General features: G+C 46.1%; 2 protein-coding genes across 4 annotated transcripts in view; both read left to right on the forward strand.

Moving 5' to 3' along the window:
- Positions 1–14,675, forward strand: part of LOC137878851 (utrophin-like) — a 66,419-nt gene extending 51,744 nt beyond the window's left edge. Inside the window, exons 2-5 of the mRNA XM_068719291.1 lie at positions 3,566–3,627; positions 13,137–13,229; positions 13,751–13,832; positions 14,587–14,675. Coding sequence (XP_068575392.1) covers positions 3,566–3,627; positions 13,137–13,229; positions 13,751–13,832; positions 14,587–14,591 — 242 coding nt within the window. The 3' untranslated portion in view covers positions 14,592–14,675. The remainder of the gene's footprint in view (positions 1–3,565; positions 3,628–13,136; positions 13,230–13,750; positions 13,833–14,586) is intronic.
- Positions 14,587–16,402, forward strand: part of dmd (dystrophin) — a 105,753-nt gene continuing 103,937 nt past the window's right edge. For all 3 annotated transcript variants that reach the window (XM_068719285.1, XM_068719286.1, XM_068719287.1), the window contains exon 1: positions 14,587–14,679. The gene's annotated coding sequence lies outside the window, so the exon portion shown is untranslated. The remainder of the gene's footprint in view (positions 14,680–16,402) is intronic.

Genomic DNA, 16,402 nt, shown 5'->3' on the forward strand with positions numbered 1-16,402 from the left:
TCATTCTATTTGTTTTGTGGAAAGCAGGAACAGGAAAGATTGTGTGTGCTGTGCTTTGGTAACGACCAGTGCAGCAGGTTTATTCTCTCGTTTGTATTTGTACCTTAAACACATGCATGTTATTGGCCTTGCAGAAAACATCTGGATCCATATGTCGTGACTTCCAGCTCTGTGCTAAGTTCGAGGCCGGTTCTCCCGATTGCTTCCAGAGCCTCTGTAGTTTTTAATGCTGACGGGCTCCAGCTGGCTCCCATCCAAACAAGCTTCCAGTGTCTCCGCCATCATTAGCAGAGAACATGATGGGTTAAAAGAACGCCCCGTGTTTGATCAAACGACCCCCCCCCCTCCCACCTAGACTCCCTGGTCTCTATTAGCCGGACAGATGCTTTGATGCTGCTGCTTGTATTGTGGGCGCACACTGCTCCGCGCTCCCCTCTTCCTCCCTTTTTTCGTTTCCTTCTGTCGTTTGTCGAGTGCTTCGGCAGACGTTAGGTGTGCCGCTGGTCTGGGGCGACTCCCTCCTGCTGTCTCACCGGCTAAGTTAACTTTGGTTGTGTTGTCAGCGCGGCTTCCCTCTCAGCGGGACCCGTTCCGATGGTCCTCCCAAGGGAACGGAGGACGGTGTATTTTTAGATCAATTGAAGAGTTTTGTTGGGGAAAAGTACGAAGCCCAGCAGGTGTCTGAGGAAATCTTTTGATGAATCCCTCCACAACCAAAGTCATTTGTGTCCTCAAGTTCCAAAATACTCGCTGCATACGGGATACGACTAAAGGTAGACGGATGAAGAGAAGTGGGCGCTGTACAAGTACAAGTCCATTTACCATTTAACAGTGATTACTTGGCTCTGACAGATCGGTTGCGTCTACCGTTTGTCTACTGCGTTGCCACAGTCGCTGTCCAGAGTGCTGATCTGGGAGCTGTCCCAGGCACTCGTCAATGTTCAGTCTGCAGCTTATGTGTTTATCTGTGCTGCTTAAAGGGACAGTTCACCCTAAGACTGCGCTACTTGTTGCACACATTTAAAGGTGTTTTTCCAGTTTGCTGTCACATAGATATTTTTGTAGTTTTCTCTCATAATTTCCTTTCTCCTTGTCGTCTTTCCTCTCTCCTTTCATTCAGGCCTTGCCCAATCTATTCTCTCTTCCTGGGATTTCATTCTCTCATTCTCACCCCCCCCCCCCCCCTCTCAACCCAAGATTAAGCTGTTAATGTTGTCTTTAATGAGATGCATGTGCATGCGTCATGGCTGTGTGTGAAGCCGCTGCAGGTTTCAGTGGCAGAACAGCGCTTTAAATGGACTATTGATCGTGCCTCCCTCTCCGTCAGTCTTTAACTGCCTTCTGCCTTCCCCTGTGGTTCTCACACACTCACTCACTTTGCCTGACAGCACACACGCCTAGCTGTGAATCTACACAGAGACTTTCAAACCAACACATTCTCACTCCAAACTCGTCAAATACCAACGCTGGGACGGAGCCCCTAGGCCTATCCAACGAAGGTTCCCCTCTAGCGTCACTTTTAAATGTGTCAGGAACTACTGTACGTGCATACTGTCTTTTCAAAATAAATGTCTGCGATCACAGGAAACGTACAGTTTAGCATAAAGAGTCTTTTCAAAATAAACTTACAACGTAGGATTACATAGTTTTCAGGTTTTACTTGCCACTTGGTTAGGTTCAGGAAGGAGGTTGTGGCACCAAACCTTGTTATGTAATTTACGTACTTAACTAACAGAAAGTTAGTTAACAAGAGTAAGTTACAGTAAGTCAAAGTAGCCTTGGTTTCACACGGGACACAAACAGTGGTCTACTGGGTGAAAGTCCTGTGTTTGTTTGACCATCGAGACCAACTCACTGCGCAGACTTTCTCGCTCTTAATATTACGTAAATTGTTCTGGCAACACACGCGTGCAGAAGAACATTGCCCTGTGCATTGTGGGAATACAGTGAGACACACGCACGCACGCACGCACGCACGCACGCGCACTGTACACCGATGGGAATGGATCACCTGCTTTAGATGGGATTGTGTGCTACCTGCTTCTGTTTCATTCATGCTTCACCTCTCAGCATCAGCATGCCACTATCTCACATTGGATATATGTGTGTGTGTGTGTGTGTGTGTGTGTGTGTGTGTGTGTGTGTGTGTGTGTGTCCTGCGTCTCACCACAGTGCACCGCTCAACGCGGGACCTTTTAATTAAGGGAGAAGTTTCATTATCAGCTCCATTAGTCAATGCCTGGCTGGTGTCAACACACACACACACACACACACACACACACACACACACACACACACACACGCTGAACGAGTACTGTTAGCTGGGCTGGTGTAATATTTAACCTGATGTTCTGTTTCACGATGAGAGTGTAATTTATTATGGGTAGTAATGGGAAGTGACCCTATTTCCAGGCAAACGAGAGAGGCGGGGGAGAAGCGTTATTATAAGTCATCATGTCGCCATTTGCATTGTAATGCGTGTCGTCGCCACGCCGCACCGCTCTGCTGCAGAGGGAAACACGCGGTGCAGCGGAGGCTAATGTCCCTGCTGGGTAGGCGTCTGCGGTGGGAATTACCGTTCAGCATGTCAGTGAACGCATCGCTTCTTGTGGTCCTCGTCACGTCAAGTTCAAACAAATGTTTCAACGTAGATATCATCGTCAAGAAAGCTGAAGAATGTCCACCTTCACACACTGTTTACTACGCTAAGAAAACCCAAATGTTGGTTTCTTTTTGCCGTTTAGCAATGTTGGTGAAGTAACTGTGTAAATTAGCCAGATTCTCTGTAAACGGGACCATTTTTTGGGGTATCTGAGGCGTTCCGGGTTCCGTTTTGTAGTCCGAGGAGTATTGACCGGTCCTGTTTGAGCGGGCTTTGCATGCAGGGAAATAGTCCATGTGAAGAGCACAAGAGGGTGAACGCATTGGCAAAACTCGTCGGCTAGCGTCTGACGAAGATGTAGCTTTTAATTATCTTAAAATTAGCCTTTAAATTGGCTGCCTGTGATCAATAGAGGGAATGCCAGTTTTCAGACCGGATCCACCATATTCGCTCCTTTCGGGATAACAACGGCGCCCGGGTTTCGTCCATTGGTAGCAAGCGGCTTCACGACCGGGATCACAATAATGTCTTTTTAATTGAAGAGAGGGGGCTGTTCCACGGGGGCAACAAAGTGCCGCGGACTCACTCCAGTTTGTCATCTGGCGCGTCGGTGAAGGCCTGTAAGTGGCGCGCTGATTGATATGATGAGGATGCAATTAGCCCTGAGCAAAATAAGAGGAGCCTTTTACCATGCTGAGCACCACTTGTGTGTGTGTGTGTGTGTGTGTTTGAGAGAGATACAGAAGCTTGTATATGGATTGTCAACCAGTCAGTCAGAAAATTGGAGTCTGGTGTGTACGGGCCTTTATCAAAGTGTACTATAAGTAGGTCTTTTTTAAGTGTTTTCTTTTTTACTCGCTGCTATTCATCTGACACACACACACACACACACACACACACACACACACACACACAGATATGTACTGGTCCTTTTCCCTGACTGTGCTTTTTTTCTTCCGGCAGATGAAAGAGAAGACGTTCAGAAGAAGACTTTCACAAAATGGGTAAACTCACAGTTGGCTAAGGTAAGACAGCTTCCTGCTTACGTTCCATTATCCACTCCATCCACTCCATCCACTATGTCTTCTATTCCCTGTCCGCAGTAGCCAGAGTCTCTAACTGGACTCCGTGTGTCGTGTGTTCTTGATTACTACCAACAAGCTAATGACACAATCTGTTGGAGCGTCCATCGCTTGCTCCTTGGAGCCTCTTTGTCTCTGCGTCTGGGTTGTAATGGCTGAGGCCCACTGCTTTGATAATGGCGTCTTAATGGAAGAGGTCTCTGTGTATGTTATGAGATATTCTTCATCATGTGGGAGTGCTATCCATGCACTTCATCTGCTCCTACTTCCACTTAGAAAGGCTCCCATACCTTGTTTCCCCTCACAATACCGATACATACAGTTGTGGTCAAAAGTTTACATACACTTGTAAAGAACATAATGTCATGGCTCTCTTGAGTTTCCAGTTATTTCTACAACTCTGATTTTTCTCTGATAGAGTGATTGGAACAGATACTTCTTTGTCACAAAAAATATTCATGAAGTTTGGTTCTTTCATGACTTTATTATGGGTTAACAGAAAAAGTGATCAAATCTGCTGGGTCAAAAATATACATACAGCAACATGAATTAGCAATTTTGGTGACTTAGAAAGTTGTGTCAATGAAATGAGCTTCATAGCATGGCCTCTTAACTTCTTGTGAGTGATTATGAGTGACTACAGCCGGTGACTTCTCTGAGGCCATTTAAATAGGGCTCATTGGATACAAACGCCCACAAACGCTACAATGGGGAAGTCAAAGGAGCTCAGCATGGATCTGAAAAAGCGAATCATTGACTTGAACAAGTCAGGAAAGTCACTTGGAGCCATTTCAAAGCAGCTGCAGGTCCCAAGAGCAACAGTGCAAACAATTGTTTGTAAGTATAAAGTGCATGGCACTGTTTTGTCACTGCCACGATCAGGAAGAAAACGCAAGCTATCACCTGCTGCTGAGAGAAAATTGGTCAGGAGGGTGAAGAGTCAACCGAGAACCACCAAAAAGCAGATCTGCCAAGAATTAGAAGCTGCTGGAACACAGGTGTCAGTGTCCACAGTCAAGCGTGTTTTGCATCTCCATGGACTGAGAGGCTGCCGTGCAAGAAGGAAGCCCTTGCTCCAAAAGCGGCACCTTAAGGCTCGACTGAAGTTTGCTGCTGATCACGTGGACAAAGATAAGACCTTCTGGAGGAAAGTTCTGTGGTCAGACGAAACAAAAATCGAGCTGTTTGGCCACAATGCCCAGCAATATGTTTGGAGGAGAAAAGGTGAGGCCTTTAACCCCAAGAACACCATGCCTACCGTCAAGCACGGTGGTGGTAGTATTATGCTGTGGGGCTGTTTTGCTGCCAATGGAACTGGTGCTTTACAGAGAGTAAATGGGATAATGAAGAAGGAGGATTACCTTCAAATTCTTCAAGATAACCTAAAATCATCAGCCCGAAGGTTGGGTCTTGGGCGCAGTTGGGTGTTCCAACAGGACAATGACCCCAAACACACATCAAAAGTGGTAATGGAATGGCTAAATCAGGCTAGAATTAGGGTTTTAGAATGGCCTTCCCAAAGTCCTGACTTAAATCCCATTGAGAACATGTGGACAATGCTGAAGAAACAAGTCCATGTCAGAAAGCCATCAAATTTAACTGAACTGCACCAATTCTGTCAAGAGGAGTGGTCAAAGATTCAACGAGAAGCTTGCCAGAAGCTTGTGGATGGCTACCAAAAGCCCCTAATTGAAGTGAAAATGGCCAAGGGACATGTAACCAAATATTAGCACTGCTGTATGTATATTTTTGACCCAGCAGATTTGATCACTTTTTCTGTTAACCCATAATAAAGTCATGAAAGAACCAAACTTCATGAATGTTTTTTGTGACAAAGAAGTATCTGTTCCAATCACTCTATCAGAGAAAAATCAGAGTTGTAGAAATAACTGGAAACTCAAGAGAGCCATGACATTATGTTCTTTACAAGTGTATGTAAACTTTTGACCACAACTGTATAGCTTAACCTGCGAGTCCTGAACCCTTAGAGACCCACATAGAGCCCGTTTTTTGTCTTTTAGGGTGAGATCTGGTTGTGAGTGGGTCATGTTGTTGTTGTTGTTGTTCCTCTGTAGTTAAATGGTGAATACCTGTGTTGCATAATGACAAGAAATCTTCCTTGAACCCTTTAAATGATGTGGAAAGAAGATGCTGGATCGGTGCAGAGACTCAATCCAGCATTCCAAGCTGTGTCCGAGACATTTCAGCTCCAGGTAGCAGAGCAGCTCTCCTTCAATATGTCTGAACCCTCCCCTCTCCTGGAAAAAAAAAACAGATGAAAAAATTCAGAAGAAAACAAACGAGAAGAAAGGTTTTTTTTCTTCTTTTTTTTTAATTTACGCCGGCAGTGTCTACCACCTCCTTTCATCTGGGGCTGTTTTCTGTTCCTCTCTCCGAGTCACGGACAATTTCAGAGGCATTTCCTTTTTTACGGCTGTGATTCAGACGGACACACACGCACACACGCACACACACACACACACACACACACACACACACACACACACACACACAGGCTATTCCCACCACATCCATTCTCTCTGGAGGATTGGTTTGGTGAAGCTAGGATAAAGGGGAGAGGAGGGTCTGGCACATTTTTTCAGGTTTCCCTTTTTCTTGTGATTTATACATGCTTTGCCTGGGATTGTTTTCAGAAAACGTGTATTTTATTTGTCATCTCTTTTCTTTATTGTCGCTTGATTGTTGTCTGGGGCACTTTGTTGTGTCCCCCCCCCCCCCCCCCGCCCCTCGTGGGGACTGAATGACTTGTTCTGAATTTCATTCTAATTACATTTCGGTGTTTATTTGCGGTGTGTGGGTATTTTGTGCGTGCCAACACATCACTTTTATTCCCATTTTCTAAGTTGATTACAGTGGTGCTAGGGGTGTGCCGTTGCCATGGCGATGAAGACGGAGGCGATGTGTGTGTGTGTGTGTGTGTGTGTGTGTGTGTGTGTGTGTGTGTGTGTGTGTGTGTGTGTGTGTGTGTGTGTGTGGGTGCACGTGGGTGCTCGTTTGTGCGCGTGAGTAAAACAGAGTCTGATCCGAGCTAGGTGATTAAAGCCAGGAGAGAGACAGACGGGATGGAGAGGTCCTCTATCCTCACCTCCTCTCCTCTTTTTCTTTACCTGCTTCTTCTCTCCTCTTTCCTTCCTTTCCTCTCCTCTCACCTATGTATTCCCTTTTCTTCTCTTCCCTTTGGCTTTGGTTCATTAGCCTTCATCCCCTCTACTCCACTCTCCTCTTTTTCCTTCCTTCCACTTTCCTGTCTTCCCTTCCTCTTTCCTGTCCTTTCCTCATCTCCTATTTTCCTTTCATTTCCTCCCCTTTCCTTGCCAGCCTGCTGGATCCCCTCTCCCCTTAAATAAAGGAAAGAGGGAGGGATTGAATTTGGAGGTGGGAGGCGAGGAGACAGATAGAAAGAGAGGGATGGATAGGCAGGAGAGGAGAGAGAGATATCCCCTCATCCATCCAAACTCAGTGGAGCATAATGAGTACCCCATCCTAGATAGATGAGACTCTCTCTCTCACACACACACACACACACACACACACACACACACACACACACACACACACACACACAGAGACCTCAGTGGAGCAAGAGGTAGCGAGACAGCAGATGGGAGAAAGTGAGATTATAAGAAGGGGAGAAATAGAGAGGTGAGAGGAAAGGAGACGAAGGATGTAGGGAGCAGTGTGGACAAGCAGCGGATGAGAATGAGTGAGAAGTTCAGGCAGGGACAGCAGTGGAGGGCGAGCGAGTTCTCCGGCAGCAGGTGGAGAGCATGGTTAACGGCAGGCGTGAGAAATGCTTGGCAGTGAAGCAGCGGCACGTCTGATTCTAGAGTGATTTGCTACTCAGCAAACCATAAAAAGAGGCGCTTCAGGAATACACAAGGATCTGTCACCAGGGCAGGAAACCACAGCCGGTGCTTCACTCAGCTTCAGTCCAGGCGACACACAAACCGTGACGCTTCAGGTTCCCCTCCAACGTAGCCGTGGCGATGAGAGACTGAGAACAGAGCGGGTTGAAACATGGCTTCTCTTACATGTTAACATCACGGTCAATGCTCGCTGAACAGCTATGTTACTCAAGCATTGGCTTTTTATCGCACTCACCAGAATAATGTCACCACAGCTACAAGACCCCCCCCCCCCCCGAACCCGACTGAGTTCAATCGATCGGTTGATCATTATTTAGGCAGTTTTTTTGTCCCTCATAAGGTCAGAATGGACAAACGAATCCACCTCAAAGACCCAGGGATGGAGGGAGGGGAGCACAGCGTTCCTCCAGTGCCTGGTGTTAATTTCACACCCTGGCTGTCACTGTGTGCTCAGGTCCTCCAGAACTGCAGAACAGGTCTGATGGGAGAGGAGAGGAGAGGGGGAAATGAAGCTCGAAAGAACAAACATGAAAAGAAGAGGTGGGATGAGATGAACACTGCTGTTTTCTTCTTTTAGTATGTGCCTCGTTATGCTGACGTGCTTAAGTTTGTCGAATAAAAGTTACTCATCATTTCACAGTCCTTAGCGTTACTTAGCGTTATTTCGGACCATCACACAGTATGTCTGCCCTGCTCTCGTTTTGTTTCACATCGTCTGTGTTACATTTAGAAAAGCGCCGTACAAGTACAAGTCCATTTGCTGTCACAAGTCAGACGTAACCTGAACCTGCTGTGGGAGCAGTACGACTGAATGGGCTGCTGGTTCTGTAACCGAGAGCTTCAGAACTCGCGACGTACTGTCGACTCAAACGTCACTGGACAAGGAGATTACGGGTTTCTGATTGGCGGCTGTACCGACTTATTAGAAGTCATTTTCACTTCTCACTGCTGACAAATTGCACAAATTGCCGCGTCAGCGACGCATAAGCAGCTTCAATTCATTTAAACCCCGCAAATAATAATTAGGGGTTATGAATTTGTTGACTTGATTTTAACACCGGGAGCGCTTCTGATGACGCTTGAAGCGGAGCGGATTAAATCCAACACATCGTGTGGAAGCGGAAAACAAAACCAGGCGTGCAAATGTGTCCGGAGTTGTACTTCTAATAGAGTATTTCTACACTGAGTTTGAATTTCTTCTACTTAATGAGAAGTCTAAGTACTTCTTGGAAAAAAACGAGCGATCATGTATTTAGTTTGAGGAGTCGTTGGAATATTTCAAAAATCATTTTTTTTCCAGGAGAATTAGGTGGAAAAGACATTGTTACCTTTTTTGTGAAGCAAGCTGCTCAATAAAAATATGCTGCAGACGCACACACACACACACACACACACACACACACACACACACACACAGTTTTTCCGGGGATGGTGCACTGGAGGGTTTGATTACCATCAAGGGAAAGTAGAGTGCAAAGTAGGAGTGAGGCACCGGGGTAAAATGAAAGTAAACTACGCTAACATTATAGCTTCTCTGACCAGTGTTCACTGTCTTGTTGTTGTTGTCTTGTTGTTACTGAAAGAGAATCTGTCCTCACTCCACTGCTGAGCTCTCCTACAGCATATAGAACACAAGCTGAGACACACACATCAGTCGGAATCCTACTTAACGTTAAATAGATGCGTAGTTTCGGTGAAGTTTGTTGTGTTGGACAGTGAACCGTGTGTCCACAGCTGATCATCTGCTCTAGTGATCCACGTCAACAATTCAGCACGCCGTCTGTTGAGTGATCCAGGCCGCTAGTATCCGCCCAACACTCGTGGCGACTTTAAATCTAAATGCTAATTCAAGTTGTGCTGCTTGGAGGTGTTGGGCGGAGTCCGAAAGTGTAGCTGGACGTATTTTCACATCAACTACATCTGTGAATTACATCTCAATTCTCTGTCGCCTCAGAGGCCGGCCAGACCTCCTCTTCTGGAATGCCGCCTGGCCTCCGGTTGACTGTTGCGTCAATTAGCTTGTGACAATTTAATTAAACGTTATAAGAATTTAATTAGAAGAAGAACCTTGGGCTTTTGGAGGGGGGGGGCCTGGGGCTCCTGCATGTCGACTAAACCTCTTGCCGTGTTCATGCCTTTGTAAATCGTCCCCCCGGTGATGCTAACGCTAACGTCCGTTAGCCGTTCAGCGATGAGCTGATGTCACGAACCAAAGAGAATAGCGGTGACTCAGAGCTGCCATTTGTCTGGGAAGACGTTCCCATAAAATGTGTCACGCTGACTGTTATCTCAGTGGAATCCAGACACTTCCAGAATGAAGATAAGTGGTCGGTGGGCGGACCGAAGCCTCTGTCTGTTTACCGCTAAAAAGCAAGGTTGTCTTCCTCGAGCTGTCCTCAGACGAGATGGCGTGGGTCACGCCTCATCTTTTGTGTCATCTCTCCTCTTTGTGATTTGTGCGTTAAGTCTACAGGATGACCTGTTGGAGAATTCAATTACTGAACCTGACGTCTCGGAAGCTCGCCGCTTCTGATTTGTTTTCTTCGCAGATGGCGGGTTTGTGTCTGGCATGGAGAGCAGAGCGCAAACAGATTGTTCCCTTCCACCAAAAGCGCCAGCGAAGGGTTTCCTCACGTAGTTTATGTATTCATTGATAACGCACTCTGAATATATCTGTTGTGCGTTTTCACAGCGACGCATTACGTCTCCTTTCATTTTTGACAGAATTTGCGACAAACGACACAACATGTTATTTTCACCTGGCGCTTAGATGTTGAAGGATGGCACCATGTGTGATTTGACGGTAGATGCAAAGTGCATGTAGAAATGACCCAGAGAACTTTCCGATTTTTGTTAATAGCGTTCTGAAAATGTGTGTGTGTGGGAGGGTTTTCCCTCTGTGGAGTTGTGATGGTGTGCGTCTGTATTTGGTTGTGTATGTTGCTCCCAGTCTGTGTTGGAAGAAGATAAAAAAGATGCTTATGTGCTGAAACCGAATGAGGGCTGAGTGTGTCTCAGCAGCAGCCTGTGAGTTCACACCTACTCTAAGAACAGGCCGGCCTCCATGTTACCCGCCGACGTCTCAGAACATCAAGAGGGTTTATTTGTTCATTTGAACAATGCAGCCAGTCATCACTCACAGCAGCAGAGTGAGCTAGAGTGCCCTCGACACGTCACCTGAATGTTATTTTCTTCATATATATATATATATAATAAGAGAAAAGTGGACCTTTAACCCAAACCACAATCTTTTCCTCAAAGGAGCCAAGTAGTTTCCTGTGAAAACTGGACTTTATTTTGAAAAGAGTGTACCTGTTGCATATAGTAGCTTCCTGTTTACCGAGTGTTGAAAATAATTTTCAGTCTTTAGATCGAAGGACGCCAGAAAGTGCTGCTTTGACATTTGCATTGACCTGCAGCATTACAGTACAACACACACACACACACACACACACACACACACACACACACACACACACACACACAGACACACACACACACACACACACACACACACACACACACACATACACACACATGGTGGTCCACAGGTAAAGCTGTGGCTTTGCTTCTGCATCACAGCAGCCACAGAAACAGAGAAAAACATTTTGATTCGATTTGCCGTAAAATCAATAGAGCATCTGCTCCGGGTGGAGACTGCGTGTAGGAGATGTGCGTTTCCTGTTTTTCGATGATTCTTCAGTTATTAAGTAAAGACCGGTTTTCGAGGTTCGAGTCGTTCCTCTGAGAGCCGCAATTACAGGAACATGAGTTCAGGCCAGAGTGAAGCATCGAACGCGGAGGACGTCGTCACCAAAACAGCAAGGAACGACGGGCGCATTCCTTTCCTTCTGTCTGCATTCAGCTAGACCCACGCGCTGTCCGCTACCCATTCAAATAACACATCTACTCCAAACACACACACACACACACACACACACACACACACACACACACACACTGCCCCGGCGAGTGGAGAATGCCTCAATAACGTTGAGTCTCAGGACAATGCAGAGGAGCGTAGGTCGAGGGCAGAAAGGAATGGAAACAGAGAGAGAGGGAGGGAGAGAGGGGAAGGAGAGAGAGGGAGGGAGAGAGGGAAGGAGAGAGAGAGGGAGAGAGGGAAGGAGAGAGGGAAGGAGAGAGGGAGGGAGAGAGGGAGGGAGAGAGGGAAGGAGAGAGGGAAGGAGAGAGGGAGGGAGAGAGGAAGGAGAGAGAGAGGGAGAGAACGATGTGTGGGAGAATGTGTGGGGTGAGTATGGAATGTAAGACAGAGGGAGGGAGCAGAAAGGAAAGGGGAAATTTGTGAGAGATCAAAATAAAATAAAGGCACCGATTGGAAGAAGAAGAAGTCGTTTCTCAGAAGATAACTGAATTCCGTCATTACAGAAAAGTGATTTTCACTTTTCTTTCTTGGGTGTTTATTTTGTCTTCCCACACAGTTCTGGGTCATTTCTACTCCTGTGTTTCCCTCTCTCTGTCTCGCTGCCGCTGCTAATGCATTTCAGATGCAGGAGCGGGGACTCCTACATGGCAGCCGTCGTCGTAATAATGCATGATGGATGCGGGGAAGGAGATCTCTCTGCCACGGGAGCCGGGGCGGCAATAACGCAGGGAAGATTCATGCTGCCAAAACGTGCGGAAGTAAAGCTCGACGTTGCTTCCTCGTCGTCTACGCGTCCTCCTCGCCCCCTTTTCCTGTCCTCGCCAATTCCTCCCGCGCCTCCTCACAATTACTCACTTCAGCGGGCTTTTTGCTCGATTTCCAAATAGCGCGATCGCGCCGCTCGCCGTGCTAAATCAAGTGTCGCCGGAAAAATTAGTCCGGATTAGCCGATCTCAAATCTGTTATGACACCCTTAATAAACCGTGTGCATGCAAGGTCCATTGGCAATACCCAAGTTACATTGTGCTAATTGATCAGCCACAGGTTAGGAGTCCTGAGGTAAAGAATGCATCCGAGAGAGATTGTGATGTTTCCATCCGGTTATTGTTTTACAGTTTATTTATTTTTTTATAGTTTGGGTTTTTTTTAATGTGATTAATGAATTAAATGTATGCAAGAACAACACAAACCATTGTAACAAAACAGTTTCCCCCTTCCTTAAAGCAAACTGCTTATAGCAACTCGCTATGCATAATAACAGTGATTATGATGCATTCTAAAGAGACAATAATGTATTACAACTATGCAAATCCATAATACACTGTGATCCTTTTAAAATAGAAAGCAATGACAGTGTATTAAGATGCTAGAGCTGACCTGATAGGTCAGTATGTTGTTGTTAAGTATGTTGCATTGTAGACATAGAACCAGATATGATTATTGTAGCTCTCTGATGCATTTGGTAAAGAACCGCCTCTTGGCTATTAACTGCTATCTTGGACTGGACAACAGTCTCCAGTACGAGGGTTGAACTCTCAACACTGAACAAGTAAAGTGACCTCGTGTCACTGCCTGCAGTTGTTGTTCATGGAGCCAAATGCTTGAGTGCAGAGCTGTAACTGCACCTTGTTTTGAATGTTAATACGTGTGGTTGAATTATGATTCCTCTGTGTCTTTAGACAGGGAAACCACCCGTGGACGATCTGTTCTCAGATCTGTGTGATGGAAGACGTCTGCTGGAGCTGTTGGAGGGGCTGCCAGGACGTGAGCTGGTAGGAATGAACGGTCGTCGCTTGGAGTTCACCCACTTCACTGGCTCTGGTCACACGCACGCACGCACGCACGCACGCACGCACACACACACACACACACACACAGTCTTAATCAAACTTCTACTCCCACCTTGCTTTCGTTCCCCCTCCAACCCTCCTCCTCCCTCCAGCTCGTCTTTTTCTCATTCTCTTTATGCCTAGTCTCTCTCTCTCTCTCTCTCTCTCTCTCTCCTCTCTCTCTCTCCTCTCTCTCTCTCTCTCTCTCCTCTCCCCCCGACTTATCTGAGGGAGAGACATTATCACCCCTTGTCCTTTGTTTGATACTATCTCCTTATTGTAATGGCACACACACACACACACACACACACACACACACACACACACACGCATAAACACACACTTTTTATTGTTATGTGGCTGTTCACAATGCTCAGAGATGCCCCTGAGCAAGGTCTGTTTATGCCTCAATGATCTGTGTGTGTGTGTGTGTGTGTTGTGTGTGTGTGTGTGTGTGTGTGTAGGTGAGGTTGGAGAGGGGATTCACCCGACGTTCACTCGCTCAACAATGTCAACCGCGCTCTGCAGATCCTGCAGAAGAACAATGTGAGTACAAGTGCAGCGGTGGATATGTGATAAAGCTTTGGCGGCATTGATGATCAGCGTCCGGTGAAGTGTCTCCTCCGTAGCTTTGTTTCCATATACCTGTATCCTTCATCCAGTACACTTTCCCTTCTTTATGAAATAGATATTAAAGGGGGATTTATGACCTGTTTAACTCACTGGATAACTAGAACACGAGCTCTAAGCAGCTTCTAATATATAATAACAACTAATGCCAAGATTGCCAAGCAAGCATTTCAATTATTAGACAATAATTAATTTCCTAATATTTGGAATTGTTTGCGTTTAAGGCAAATAACCACTATAGATGACAGTAATATGTGGGAGTTTAAACTGACTTTTGGAGAAATGATTTTTCAGGATGTCACACAAAGTTAATCTGGAGCCTTAATTCTGGACCCTACCATCCTCCAGAGTCTTTGTATAGGCCTACCAAGTACTGCCTTTACCGCAGCCCGCCCCCCCCCCCCCCCCCCTCAACATGTGGAGATAAATTGGAGCAGTTATGGTTGCCACGCTATGATTAGACAATCGCTCCTTGGGGGGAAGGCTTTAGCGAACGATAAAATTGCCCACAACTCATGTTTGAAATACAATTATAGCCTGCGATGAGTTGTCACAAGTGTGTCACATGGGGTCAACACCAGCCACAGATGATGGGAACCCACTGAGCAACAGGAAGTGATGGGACCTGCGTTTTGTGAAATAAACCCACCCACTCATCCCTCTCCTCTAGGTTGAATTGGTGAACATCGGAGCGGCGGACATTGTTGATGGGAATCACAAACTGATTCTCGGGCTCATCTGGAGCATCATTGTCCACTGGCAGGTGTGTGTGTGTGTGTGTGTGGGTGTGTGTGTGTGTGTGTGTGTGTAAATGCATTTCAGAAAGCTGTTTGTGTTGTTTTATTTACCGTGAGCTTGATGAGTATTTACTCAGCCAACTGCACTGAAACAAACACAATCGAGCTGCTCAATGTCCCTGAACTCCAAATTGTATGTAAATCCATTTCACTTCATAATTGCATCATATTCAATGGGGCCCATTTAGAGGGCCACACAAAGTGTTATGGCGATGATAAAAAAAAAAGCTACGACGTGCTGGTGAGGTGATCAGAATACACAGCTTTTACCAGGAAGCTTCTTCACGACGCTCCAAATAACTGCGTTCCACATTCCAGTACAGGATTTAGCATTTACATACATCCGCACTTTAAAGGCGGTAGGGCCAAGCTGTGCAGGGTTTCACAAACTAACCGTAAGTCAGGGAGAAATAGGAGATTCTTCTCCCCTTAAAGGAGCAGTGTGTACGATTTATTGCCATCTAGTGGTGAAGTTGCAGATTGCATCCAACTGAATACCCCCTCCACTCCCTTTCAAAGCACGTTTGAGAACTACGGTGGCCTTTCAGGTAACTTAAAGACGCTCTCTAGGAACAGTGTTACTGTAAAAACATGGCGGACTCCATGAAGAGGACCCTTTGTAGATAAGAAGGGCTCATTCCAAAGTAACGACGCAATGATTATAAGTTTCAGGTCGTTCTACACGAATGAAAACATTGTTACGAATATTATATTCCATTTCTGCCATTAAGTCCCACACACTGTTCCTTTAAGCTGTATTTAAAGCTCGTAATTATTTTACGATGGATTTAGTGTTTAAGACCGACTTCATGTAAAGTCAGCTTTAATAGCTTGCATCACAATACATTTTAATTGTGTTTCATTCCTCATTAAGTTGAATAGTGGCTAATGTCTCAATCACGCTACTTTTGGCATCGACTTAATGACGCGATTAATAGCAAAACACAATTCCGTAATGAGGTGTGTGTGTGTGTGTGTGTGTGTGTGTGTGTGTGTGTGTGTGTAGCGTGCATGCCCGTCAAAGGCTGCTGCGCCCTGGAGGTTATCGTTTTACTTGTGTGTGGGCACGTCTGTGTGTGTGTGTGTGTGTGTGTGTGTGTGTGTGTGTGTCTCTGTCAGTGTGTAGGTGTGTGTCATTGTGAGTGTGTGTGTGTACACAGCAGTCTTTGTCAAAGCACCCCTCCAATTAAAGTGGAAATGCATGCAGTGACCTACTCCCAAATGAGTCCCTTTTTTACCCAGCAGACCACATTCTATAAGGAATCGCTAACAAACCTGTGTGTGTGTGTGTGTGTGTGTGTGTGTGTGTGTGTGAGTGAGAGAGTCCCCTTGCTGGGAGTTCACCTCGACTCCAAATTACACCAAACTCTATTATTAGGTGTCGTGGTGTGTGAGTGTGTATCAGTGAGTGTGTAATAGACTCTTTCCTCCTCTTTCTTACTCTATTACTTTACATGTCTCTGTGCAAGTGTGTGTGTGTGTGTGTGTGTGTGTGTGTGTGTGTGTGTGTGTGTGTGTGTGTGTGTGTGTGTGCATGTGGCTGATAGAAAGGTGAGGGTAAGATATGCATAAGCAATGCGCAACGGGCAGTGAAAAGTATAACACCTCTCTCTCTCTCTCTCTCTCTCTCTCTCTCTCTCTCTCTCTCTCCCTCTCCCTCTCCCTCTCTCTCCTCTCTCTCTCTCTCTC

This window comes from Cebidichthys violaceus, unplaced genomic scaffold (genome assembly GCF_023349555.1).
Source record: "Cebidichthys violaceus isolate CVI_PGR_0920_01 unplaced genomic scaffold, fCebVio1.0.p SCAF_24, whole genome shotgun sequence".
In the NCBI taxonomy this organism is placed as follows: Eukaryota; Metazoa; Chordata; class Actinopteri; order Perciformes; family Stichaeidae; genus Cebidichthys; species Cebidichthys violaceus.